We start from the raw sequence: 13,736 nt of genomic DNA on the forward strand, positions 1-13,736 counted from the left end.
GAGGCCTACAAGCCACAGTGTCTTGCACCCAGTGTGAAATTTGGTGGAGGATCGGTGATGACCTGGGGAGGTTTCAGCAAGGCTGGAATGGGGCAGATTTTTGTTTGTGAAGAACACATGAATCAAGCCATGTACAAGGTTATCCTGGAAGAAAACTTGCTTCCTTCTGCTCTGACAATGTTCCTTAACTCTGAGGATTGGGTTTTCCAGCAGGACAATGCTCCATGCCACATAGCCAAGTCAATCAAGATGTGGGCAGAGGACCACAAGATCCACAGGGTCTTCCCTGTCATGGCCAGCCCAATCTCCAGACCTGAACCCCATTGAAAATGTCTGGAATGTGATCAAGAGCAAGATGGATGTCACAAGCCATCAAACAAAGCTGAGCTGACTGAATTTTCGCACCAGGAGTGGCAGAAAGTCACCCAAGAGCAATGTGAAAGACTGGTGAAGAGCATACTAAGATGCATGAAAGCTGAGATTAAATGTCAGGGTTATTCCACCAAATATTGATTTCTGAACTCATCCCAAGTTCAAACATTAGTATTGTCTCATTCTCATCTCATTATCTGTAGCCGCTTTATCCTGTTCTACAGGGTCGCAGGCAAGCTGGAGCCTATCCCAGCTGACTACGGGCGAAAGGCGGGGTACACCCTGGACAAGTCGCCAGGTCATCACAGGGCTGACACATAGACACAGACAACCATTCACACTCACACCTACGGTCAATTTAGAGTCACCAGTTAACCTAACCTGCATGTCTTTGGACTGTGGGGGAAACCGGAGCACCCAGAGGAAACCCACACGGACACGGGGAGAACATGCAAACTCTTCACAGAAAGGCCCTCGCCGGCCACGGGGCTCGAACCCGGACCTTCTAGCTGTGAGGCGACAGCGCTAACCACTACACCACCGTGCCGCCCACATTAGTATTGTCTCATTCATCTCATCTCATTATCTCTAGCCGCTTTATCCTTCTACAGGGTCGCAGGCAAGCTGGAGCCTATCCCAGCTGACTACGGGTGAAAGGCGGGGTACACCCTGGACAAGTCGCCAGGTCATCACAGGGCTGACACATAGACACAGACAACCATTCACACTCACATTCACACCTACGGTCAATTTAGAGTCACCAGTTAACCTAACCTGCATGTCTTTGGATTGTGGGGGAAACCGGAGCACCCGGAGGAAACCCACGCGGACATGGGGAGAACATGCAAACTCTGCACAGAAAGGCCCTTGCCGGCCACGGGGCTCGAACCCGGACCTTCTTGCTGTGAGGCGACAGCGCTAACCACTACACCACCACCGTGCCGCCCACATTAGTATTGTGTTATTTAAAATTGAACAATCTTGATTTCTATGCATTATTCAAGGTCTAAAAACACTGTTATTTTGACCAGTTGTCATTTTCTGCAATTAAATGCTCTAAGTGACAACGTTTATATGTTGAATTTGGGGGAAATGTTGTCAGTAGTTTATGGAAAAAACAAAAATGTTCATGTTCCTCAAACACAGACATATAAATAGGTAGAAGAAACTGATAATTTTGCAGCAGTCTCTTATTTTTTTTCCAGAGCTGTGTATGTGTGTGTATATATACTGTGTGTGTATGTATGTATGTGTGTATATATAAGAGAGAGAGAGAAAGAGGTTGTTCCTTCCCTTAAACATGAATTATTTAACAGAAGTGATTACATGTCGCATATGATGCTCAGCAACTTTACTTGTGTTTGAAGAGCGGTATAAATATGCACGGCTACCAAAAGCACCTCAGCACTCAGTTCACCACTGTTGTTTTTAAAGCAATGCTGCTATGCTTGGGGTATTCATATTTCCAGCACGTAGATACATTACCCTGGACACCGACACTCTGTTGTGACGCATCATGCCTCTGGTTGTGGAACGCCAGTTTGCAATGTAAAAACACATTTAAAAAGGTCTACTGGTTCCCTGCCTCCCATCAGAGGTGTACCACAAATTTCTGTTCTGCACAAATGCAAATTCTCAAAAAATGGATGAAAATAATGAGATCTATATATTAAAAATAATATACCTTACCTTACAGCACTTGCTAATAATAACTCAATTCAAAATGCCCCATCCTCTTAACCCCCTAAAAATTGTTCTACTTGCCGACCTTCCGAGAATTTGCTTCCCCCTTTTCTTTACTCTTTCCTCTTTTGCACCACAACCTTGTATTTCAAATTTGCATTCAAACATTACCTGTTACTTTTCTATTGTGTTTTATCACCAGGAGTCATAAATCAGAAGTTAAATTCTAGTGAGGTTGCAGACTACATTTTATGACACATTATGACCGTGTTCATTTCATTATAACATTAATTAACTAGAGATTTACATTTGTACTGTATATTAAAGCATCTTTTTTGACCAGACAGTATGTTAGGCAGTTGTATCAGTTGCCAAGTGACCAGTACAATGTGACCCAAATAGTACCTGTGTCAGATTTGTACCATGTACCAAACTAGGATATATGGGCAAAGTTAGAAATTGCCCCATATTTGTCCTGATAATGTGTCGAGCTAGAATTCACTTTTCTACCGGACAGTACATAACTGTAATCTTCAGTAGTAGTGTAGTGTTTGATCCAGTATTTATTTCTCTTTTCAATTGTCTTTCGTTCTGGGTGCTTTGGAGGGAGTAATCCAATCTTATATAAAAATGAATATTACAGATTCATTGTAACTCATTGTCACTGATTTTGTGATCCAGGTAAACTGCTAAACACTACAGAAAGTATGACATAAGGGCATGTGCTCAGTAGCTGCTTTATAAAATAGACCAGCAGTGTCATCCATATTTACTGAATGTTAAATAATAATGTGTTGTGTCAAAGAAAATCATTTTAACATTTTCTGCAGGTAATTACATCACAACTGAACCCATCACCAGTCACAACTCTAATACGCAGAGATCATTAAATATATTCACAAGTACAATTATGTAATGGGAAATAAACATAGGTATTTTATAAGGGTAGTTATGGAGTAGGGTTAGTAAATGCACTGTGCCAGAGCCTCCGTTTGTCCCTTCCAATATCCTCCTTGTTGTCATACCTCTGATATCATTACCACCTATGGGTAAATATGCAAGCTGCCCAGTACATAGTGTGTGTGTGTGTGTGTGTGTGTGTGTGTGTGTGTGTGTGTGTGTGTTTCAGGTTTAGAGACAGATGGTATCTACAGAGTCAGTGGAAATCTGGCTGTAATCCAGAAACTACGCTTTGCTGTCAATCATGGTAAGACCAGCAAAGATTATACATTAACAGCAATAGTAACATATCCGCTGTATTGTTTTAACTCACGAGATGTTCTACTACATTCTATGTTCATGTGAAATCTGATATAATGATTGAAGGAAAGTGTATACTGTCTATGACACATGCCGTCAGGTGCAAATAGATGGTGTGTAACTCCTGTCCATTCTTCCAGAGCGAGCTGTGTCTACAGATGGACGTTATCTCTTTCCAGAGGATTTAGTGCCAGGTAGCCGACCAATCAGTAGCAATGAAAATCCTTGCTTGCTCCCACTCTAAAGCTAGCTTGCTTTCACTGTGTCGTCTGAGAGTCTGTCTCCATGTTGCACTAATCTGACAACAGCTGCTCATACACAAAAGACTTAAATCATCACTTTAGCCTGTAATGTTACTGTTCTTGAATAAATTATAGTAGGGGACCAGATAGCATTAGAACAAGCTAATGAAGTCACGTTAAGTGGTCCTGGGTGTATCCATTCATTGTTTGTAACCTTCGTAAAGTGTTTGGGTTCAGGGCACAGGTTTGGTTCCAGGACCAGTCTGATAAAGGCTCTAATCCAACCTGCCTAATGAGTTTATAAACCGTGTCCTAAATAAAAACGTTCTTGTGGACCATATTTGAATTGAAAGATATGTATTGGGAATCCCCCCGTTTGTTTTTGTAACTGTAAAGCGACCTTGGGTGTAAGAAAGGCGCTATATAAATTACATTTATTGTTGGGGAGAGCGGGAAGACTTGGGACTGTAAGTAGCATCACATTCATATTGCATTAGAGAGTGTTTACTACTATACCCTCTTACCACAACATTAGTTTATCAGCTTGTCACATATATTGGCCTTCAGGCTTCACTTTTTCTGTCAGTATTGTTTGCAGGGAGACACGAGACATTAAGGGAAGACATGGGGCATTATGTTGGGAGACATGGGACAAAAATAAAATACCTAGGCCTACAGGTTTATGTTTTTATTTATTATCTAAACCTGTAACCTATGAACACACAATGCTGGTACAGCGAAAGAAAAATGTCAGTTTACCCGAAACCTGATGAGAAAAAAAAAACCCAGCTCCATTCTCAAGAAGGAATGAAATAAACTTCATGCAGGTACACTCGCACATTTTTAAAGTTTTATATTTGTAAACCACAAGGAAAAAACAAAACTATCATAAACTGTCCCAACTCTCCCCATCTGGCCATTTTGGAAAAAAAATCCTTAAATTTTTTTTCCCCCAGAATTTGTTTAATAAATAATACTATATACGGTAACTCTTGGCTACACACTTTAATTCCTAACAAATCCCGAATTCTCCAGCAGACATTACACCATAGAATGCAGGTGGAGGCAAAGTTGAAAATACAAGTTTTGGTTGACAAAAATACTGAACTGCACAAACTGTACTGCAATGTCTCTAGCTTTGTGGTTCCAGAGGAAGTCGGTTACTGTAAGGGGTAACATCAAACTTCTGATGTAATCTAAAACCTGATTGGTTGAAATTAATTTATGGGAATACAAACAGGTCTCGCCGCTCTCCTCTATTATTATTATTATTATTATTATCTAGAGTACAGGTGTCAAACACACCGGCCTGATAAGGTTCTACACTGCAAAAAATGGCCTTTCAAAAATAAGAAATAAAAGATTAAAACAAAGCATATTTGCTTGAATCAGGTGAAAAAAATCTGCCAATGGAACTAGTTAAATTTGACTTGGTAAGATTTCTTAAAGTAAGATGAAAAATCTAACCTGTTTTTAGATGAAATAATTCCAAAATAAGATTGGGGAACTTATTATGCGAGATCTGATTAACTCAAAATAATCAAAATAGTTCTTATAACAAGATCGTACTTCTTACATTTAGCCATTCAAGTCATTTTTATTTATTTCATTTTAAGGGTATTTCACTTAAATTCATGACAAAGTCTTAGCAGTAAAAACTGAATTTAAGATAAATATACTAATATTAGGATTGTTAAATTCTACAACTAAGCATTGCTAGCTTAAAAGATTCTCCTTTTGTGGCCTGTAATTAGTAAAATACTCTAGATATGAGACCAGAGACTATCTTGAATCAAGTTGATGGCACGTGTAGCATTGCAACAAGTTTTGTTTTTTTTTCCCATTTCAACATTCAAACATTAAAACATCTCTTAAGATTCCACTTCCCCAGGACCTCAGGCACCAAAAAAATAAAAATAAAAAGTCTACGCATTTTGACTTACAGTGCTTACACACGCCAAAGCAACAGTGCATTTTGGGGGCACCGACTATTCATGTGTACGAGGGGTTTACAAGATCAGGCACAAAAACAAACAACAAAAAAAAACCACTGAACTTAACTCACAGCATTCCAAAAAGACCTCACTAAAACGCCCTCCACTCACTCATAGCCTTTTTGAAGGCACTTGTCTGGTCTAGAGTCTGTACAGCATCTAGAAGGACTTCACTCTGAATGACTGAGAAAACAGTCGCAGTAAACTTAGGATCTGTAAGGTGGAGTTGAATTGTAATGAAAGATTCAAAGATTTCAGTAAAGTTCATTTATTCCCAAAACAAGCATACTTTGGTTTTTTTTTTCTTGAAACAAGATGAACCGCATTTGACAAATGTCCAAAATGTACTTGTTTTTAAAAAAAACTTGTTTTATTTTCAAAGGTGCTCCAAATAAGACTTTTTCAAGACATTTTGTCTATACAAGATTTTCAAGATGGACTGTCTAAAAACTAGCCTTTCTAGCTATATGAGGTTTTGCTTGTTGGGCAATTATGTCTTATAATAAGGGTGGCTAGATGTTTTGACTTGAAAATAGACAAATAAACTTCCTAAGATTTTTATTTTTTGCAGTGTAATTCAGCCCACCTAATAAATTTCTAATCCGTGTTCTAAACAAATACTGTCTTGTGGACTGTAATTGCCTTGAAAGATTCGAGAAAAGAGCTTGTGATTTCACTCGGGGCCAAATTAGAGGAATAAACTCAGGGCCATAAACTCAGCTACTGACAAAATGTGCTAACTGTATGTACTTTTCCATTATAGCAAGCTAAAAATTGACATATAATCCCAGTTAAGTCATTTTTCCAATTAAGTGCATGTCATATAATAATAATATACACATTGGTAATGAAGTTTAGTGTTTTCATCTATGTTCAGCATTCAGAATGTAACCTTCAAACAATGGTGATAAATGAACACATTTAAGAGGAGTTGGTGACATGTTGCTGTTGATGATGATATTGGTCACTAAGCTGATTATTTTTGGTCTGGGCCACCTGACATTGGACTGTGGCCTGTTATCTAATATGTGCCTGACACTCCTGATGTTGAGGAAGTTTGTGACTGACACCTTGTGGCCAGTGTCACCGAACGCATCTTATTAAGGCATGCATGCTGCTCTATTATGCTGTTGATTTTTCCCCCCCTTATTTGCTTGTGCTTCACCGACTGAGAGAAATATGAAATTATGTATTTATATAGTTTTAGTGCTCTGGATGTAGAGTTATTTGTAATTGTATGGGGCTTTGGGACAACACCTACGTCTTTGATAATCTATGAATATTTACTAAGATGTTTGTGTGAACAGCAGAAAACTATGGAATAAAATGCTCTAAGCTGTTTTTGCATTTGCACAATTTGTCCCTTGTATCTCTGCACTCGTTGTCCTCTGTTTCACTGCACTTGTTTCATGTCAAAGAGCTCTCCGCTGTGATAAATAAGAGCATATACCAATCAGCCATAACATTATGACCACTGACAGGTGAAGTGAATAACATTGATTATCTCATGACAATGACACCTGTCAAGCGGTGGGATATATTAGGCAGCAAGAGAACAGTCAGTTCTTGAAGTTGATGTGTTGGAAGCAGGAAAAATGGGCAAGAGTAAGGATCTGAGCGACTTTGACAAGGGCCAAACTGTGATGGCTAGATGACTGGGTCTGAGCTTCTCCAAAATGGCACATCTTGTGGGGTGTATGCAGGGGTTGGTACCTACCAAAAGTGGTCCAAGGAAGAACAACCGGTGAACCGGTGACAGGGTCATGGGCGTTGAAGGCTAGCCCATATGGCCCAATCCCACAGAAGAGCTACTGTAGCACAAACTGCTGAAAAAGTTAATGCTGACACCTTTCTGTTTTAGCCAGCATTACCTTTTTCAGCAGTTTGTGCTACAGTAGCTCTTCTGTGGGATTGGACCATATGGGCTAGCCTTCATGCTCTGTGTGAATCAGTGGGCCTTCGACACCCATGACCCTGTCGCCGGTTCATCGGTTGTCCTTCCTCGGACTGTTTTTGGTAAGTACTAACCATTGCATACTGGGAACACCCCACAAGCTGTGCCATTTTGGAGATACTCAGACCCAGTCATCTAGCCATCACAATTTGGCCCATATCAAAGTCAAATCAAATCAAATCAAGTTTATTTGTACAGCGCTTTTAACAATAAACATTGTCGCAAAGCAGCTTTACAGAATTTGAACGACTTAAAAGATGAGCTAATTTTATCCCTAATCTATCCCCAATGAGCAAGCCTGTGGCGACGGTGGCAAGGAAAAACTCCCTCAGACGACATGAGGAAGAAACCTCGAGAGGAACCAGACTCAAAAGGGAACCCATCCTCATTTGGGCAACAACAGACAGCCTGACTATAATATTAACAGTTTTAACAGGTATAACCCTCAACTGTCCTCATGGGGCCGTCCTTCACAGGAGTGGGGCGATAAAACTCCGACCAGACACAGGGCACCAGGATGGATCAAGCAGGTCCGAGGGGCAGAAGAGGCCAGCATCTCAATCCCAGGATCAACATGTAACTCAGAGGGACAGATGGGGGGGGGGGGGAGAGAGAAAGAAAACATGTTGTTAGGTATGCCCTAAAAATGACAAGTATTAAATCTGTGTGGTAGGATCGCAGAGACGAGAGTCTTTACATCAGGCATGACACACAATGGCATGTTAATATGGTAAAAAAATATATCATGACCTGCTCTGGCTGGATGCTTGATTGGGTGATGGGAGCACACTCCTCAGCAATGATGAGATGCAGATGGGACCCTTAGGCCTGGCCAAGACAATTCAGTTACATTTCACCGGGTCTGGGACATGCGACAGAATGTCTGACGGCCGATTCCCTGCAGGCTACGATAGCCAGTCGAGGTCCCCACCGTCTCCACCAAAAGATTTCCTGTTGACTCCATGTAACTCAGAGGGACAGATTTGGAGTGGGGGGGGAGAGAAAGAAAACACAGGTGGTTAGGTATGCCCAATGTCACCTGAATAAGTAGGAACAGTATACATATTGCACCGAGTACAAGCAGGGACTCCGGCAACTAACTATGACAGCATAACTAAAAGGAGAGCGCCAGAAGGTAACACAGGCATGAGGATCCTTACGCTTGCCCATTTTTCCTGCTTGCAACACATCAACTTCAAAAACTGACTGTTCTCTTGCAGTCTAATATATCCCACCGCTTGGCAGGTGCCACTGTAATGAGATAATCAACGTTATTCACTTGACCTGTCAGTGGTCATAATGTTATGCTGATCGGTGTATATATTTGAGTTTGTATGCCTGCTTTCTCTCTCCATGCAACACCCCTGAACCAGTGTCTTTTTTTAATCACTGTCATTCACTGTTCTTTTTTTTCTTTTTTTATCTACTCCCAAACTCATCCCTTCTTCGTTGTGGGTCAGTGGAGCATGTGGACCTGGAAGACCCACAGTGGGAGGACATCCATGTGATAACAGGAGCCCTGAAACTCTTCTTTAGAGAACTTCCTGAACCACTTGTACCTTATGAACTCTTTCAAGACATTGTCGAGGCTGTCAGTAAGTGAAAGAGAGCAAGAGATGGATGGATGGATGGATGGATGGATGGTATCAAATAGTATGTTCTATAGCTGCCTTGGAGAGAATTAAAAGCATATATATAAGAAACCGAAAATACTTTTTGGAGGTTTATTATGTTGTGATATTTGTTATGGCAGCATTTTCTGGATTTTACTAAAATTCAAATGCTAATCCACCATGCTACAACTCAGACAAAAAAAAAAAAAAATTCCAAAATCCTACCCACAGTGTTTGACTGACAGGACTACGCTACCTAGTTGACTGTGAAAATGCAAATGTGAACCGGATTGCAGAGGTGTTTTATTTTTGGCTGAGTTGTAGTGTGTGGGTGAGTGTGCAATCGCAAATGGATGACATTCTAGTCATTTTTCAATATGGTAGAATCATACCAATTAAGACACTGAAACTGAAATGTCAAACAAACTTTACACTTGTGTTTTAATTTTTGCAGCTAGTATACACTGCTGTGTACAAACGTACGTTTTTTTCAACTGATGTTGAAATACATCTCAAATTATGCACACTTACAGAGGAAATGCAACTGCAAATACATGATTAAATTAGCATTTCTGGATTAGCACATGAATTTATATGAAGTTTGGTCTATATGGAAATATAATAACTATATCCAAGTCTATAACCTCCTGATATTACTACGAAGCATAGATAGTAATTTACGAAAAATAGTTCCATTGTAGTGCATTTGTTAGTGTTGATATAATATTTTTGTATATTTTAGAGCTGTCTGATTACTCGGATAAAGTGGAACGGATGAAATCGCTAGTAGACAGCTTGCCTCCCCCGAACCATGATACCATGAGGCACATGTTCCAGCATCTTAAACGGTATGTACTGTATTTGCAATAAAGGACAGTCTTAGTGATGTACAAGTGTAACGTTAGCACACCTAAACCAAAAATATTCACCACTTCTATTTTTAGATATATTTAACACTCTTTTATATAACATATAAGGTAGGAATATTTTTTCCTAGTAATATTATTGTCAGCCACAAGAGGGGGTGGGATGCTCACATTGTTTAAAAGTCTGTTTTATGCCCTTCACTCTGTTCAGTGGTGATAGTTTGCCTTTAATTTGGCTTTAAAAAAAAATTATAAGTAGACAGATTTATAGAAGGATTTGAAATTCTGAGAAGTTATACAGAAGATAGCCTCACCTGAGTTATAGTACTTCTCTTATTCCTTCTTTTCCTTCCTTTGCTACTGTATGCACACTACACTTGTCATTCTTGTGTATCCATTTCTTTCATCATTTACTCTCCATCTTGTGAGACCTCTATGTGTCATCTGTTAGAAGGAACACCAACACCAGTGCCATCACTTCTGGAACCTCTCCTCCCTTTCTTCCCTGTCCCCCTTTTTCTTTTTAATGTGGAAGTTCTGAGCAATTGCTGGCTGGATCTGTGGTTAAGTGGGAATGGCATTTTTAGAAGAAAAAAAAAAGCCTCATACTGAAGGATTAACTCCTTCCTTTGCCCCTGTATCCTTGTTGCACTCTCACCCACACATGCACTCACACAGTATCTTGTTTCCTGTCTCTACAGGGTGATGGAGCACTCGAATAGTAATCGCATGACAACGCAGAACATCGGCATCGTCTTTGGACCAACTCTGATGCGTCCACAGAGCGACTGTGCGAACATGGCCATTAATATGGTTTATCAGAACCAGGCAGTAGAACTCATCCTCAGTGAATATAATCAGATCTTTGGATCTGACCCATCCAGATCTCTCTGACACCAGTGCGGAACCAGAACAGCAGCAGAACCTGCTCACTGTGAACCAGAGGAATCTGAAATGCATGGAAGGGGAGCTAAATATGGTCCATGCAACTGTTCATTAAACTGCAGTGATGCCGCAAATTCCATCCTGGTGCATGATGGATGGATGAATGGTTGGATGGAAGTGCTTGAGCAACAATCAGCCAACTGGCCTTTAGTGGCACAAAGTCACACAAAAAACATGTGTTTTCAAATTGAATCAAGAGGCTTATTTTATGTTCATTAGTGTGTGTGTGTGTGTGTGTGTGTGTGTGTGTGTGTGTGTGTGTGTGTGAATGTAATGTCTCCTCACAAGTGTTTTTCATTCTATTGTTTCCAGCAACTTTGGGAAAACCACACATTTTGTATTGGCAAAAAAGCCTCCATGAACTAAATTCTATAAAATAAAATCAGCAATAGTCACCCGATACGCATAAACAAGAAGACAGTTCTGAAGTCTAACCTGTTATTCAACTGCTCTTGAGTCATTTCATTTCTTTTTTAACAATCCAAATTGCTATGTAATCTCCTTTTCCATTGTTCCAGCAGTATGGCTGTGGTGTGTGCATGTGTGCGCCCGTGTGTGTGCGTGTGTATATATGTGTGTGTGTGTGTGTGTGTGTGTGTGTGTGTGTGTGTGTGTTTTGCGTGACAGATAGAAGGGCAGAAGTATGTTCTGTATTTTGCTCGTTGATTCGGTGGAGCTTTTTGCCACTATTGGTCCAAATCTCTGTTTTTAATAACAGAACAAAAGAAGAGCTAAAAATGCATTATGTTTAAAAAATGTGGAGTAAACCCCCCACCACCACCACCCATCAGCACCAGTGCTTTGGTAATTTTATATTGACTGTGGCTTGGCAAGAGACAAGAAGAAGTGAGAGGGAAGAAAAAGAACACGGAGAGCATATGGATTTTAATGTTAGAGTTTATATATTTATTCATTTTTTTATTTTCTTATTATTGCTATGGGCAGCACGAAGGATGGGGGAGATTACTGAAGTAATTTAAGTGGAGAAATAAAATGAAGTCTTATGCTATGTGTTACTTTCGAGTATTTTGTTGGACATTTGATGAACTGTTGTCCTTCTCTTAATACTGTTAGAAGTTGTCCATGTATTTTTGTGCCATCATTATTTTTATGAACCTCCTTTCTCATTGGAAAAACCTTCATAACCAATATGTTTTAGGTCAAGGGCTCTCAAATGTAATCCTGCCCTGCATGGTTTGAAGATTTTCTATGTCTGCCACACACCTGATCCAAGTCTTGTTTAAATGTGTTTCTAGAACTGTACAAGTCCTGGAATTTCAAAGATATCTTAAAACTGTGATTTGGAATATCGCCTGGAAATTTACTCTGTTCCAAGCTGGAACAATGGTACGCCACTCTGCACCTATCCCTTAAAAGGCAGCTCACAAGACGTATAGTTTTAACAGAGGAGATGTGGTTGGTTGGGGGGGAAGGAAAAAGCTGGTCATTGTTTTCATTGCAATTGCAGTTTGCCTCATAGGCAGCAGAGGACAATTACAATTTGCTCCTTTAACTGTTTAATTGAATCATGTGTGTTGGAAATAGAATAAAAAAAAAGAACTTCAAACTCTACAAGGCAGTGTCAGAATAGAGAAATCTTGTTTTAAGTTCAGAGCGACCACAGAAAACAAGTTCATACTGAATAGTCCATCAGAATTATTTTATTTATTGTGCCATTTATTGTGTTTAGCCTAGTGACCTTTGACTGATCCCACAATTTGTGAAACCGTTTCCGTTCTTACCCTGTACAGTTTTATATGTTGGTCCCTAAACTGTATGTTAAGTAAAAAGATACTTGTACTATAATATATATAGATTTTTTTTTTTTAAATCAAGTAACTGCACATTTTGGACTGCAGATATTTGGTGTCCCATTCTCATAACCCAGCATTTTTATGTGATGCCTCCAATACTTTTCATTTTACCAGCATTGCGAATTGCTGGTCTGTTCCTTTTCTCTTCCTCCAAATCCTGTAAGCTACTTCAAGCAAAATATATGAAAATAAAAGCCAATTACTTAACTCTGTGAATATGTTTAGACCAGAAAGATTATTTATTAGAAAGAGCCTCAGAGAATGTTGTGTGAAAGCCTTTTCTAAATGTACATTAGTGGTTTAAAGAAGAAAAAAAAAAGCAAAAATTATATGCTTATCAATCCAATTCTAGATATATGATTACACATTTACGGGCTAATAACTAGTCTTGTTTTCAAGGTTGTCAATACCAGTGGGTACAATGTCAGTGGCTACAAGTACATACGGTAGTTTAGGCTAGCACATGCCTTCGTGAAATAATTTTGTTGTATGACAACTTGTGTAATCTATTTGTGGATATAAAAACTCTACACACCTCTCTTAAAATGGCAGGTTTTTGTGATGTTCATCCATTATCGATACCACTTATCCATCAGAGTCATGGAGGAAACTAGAGCCAATCCCAGCTGACTTCACGGGAGAGGCAGGGTACACCCTGGGCAGGTCACCAATCCATTGCAGGGCTACCACAAAAATGAACCATTCACACCTATGGGCAATTTAGAGTAACCAGTTGACCTAACCTGCATGTCTTTGGACCGTAGGAGGAAACCCACGCAGGTATGGGGAGAACATGTAAACTCCATACAGAAAGCCCCAGTTTGCTGCAAGGTTCAAACCCAGACCATTCTTGCTGTGAAGCGACAGTGCTAACCACTACACCACAGTGCCACCTGTTTTCATGATGTAAAAAAAATAATCCAAGATAAATGTCAGACCCTTTTCTACATTTATTGTGAAAATTAAACTTTTCTTATTGTTTTTTAAAATCAT

General features: G+C 39.7%; 1 protein-coding gene across 2 annotated transcripts in view; it reads left to right on the forward strand.

The window, feature by feature from the left end:
• Positions 1–12,959, forward strand: part of arhgap9 (Rho GTPase activating protein 9) — a 40,404-nt gene extending 27,445 nt beyond the window's left edge. For both annotated transcript variants that reach the window (XM_060919382.1, XM_060919381.1), the window contains exons 12-16: positions 3,185–3,262; positions 3,456–3,509; positions 8,966–9,100; positions 9,861–9,966; positions 10,686–12,959. In XM_060919382.1, the coding sequence (XP_060775365.1) occupies positions 3,185–3,262; positions 3,456–3,509; positions 8,966–9,100; positions 9,861–9,966; positions 10,686–10,878 (566 nt within the window). In that variant the 3' untranslated portion in view covers positions 10,879–12,959. The remainder of the gene's footprint in view (positions 1–3,184; positions 3,263–3,455; positions 3,510–8,965; positions 9,101–9,860; positions 9,967–10,685) is intronic.
• Positions 12,960–13,736: the final 777 nt, after the last annotated feature.

The sequence above is a fragment of the Neoarius graeffei genome, chromosome 4, assembly GCF_027579695.1.
Source record: "Neoarius graeffei isolate fNeoGra1 chromosome 4, fNeoGra1.pri, whole genome shotgun sequence".
Lineage (NCBI taxonomy): Eukaryota > Metazoa > Chordata > Actinopteri > Siluriformes > Ariidae > Neoarius > Neoarius graeffei.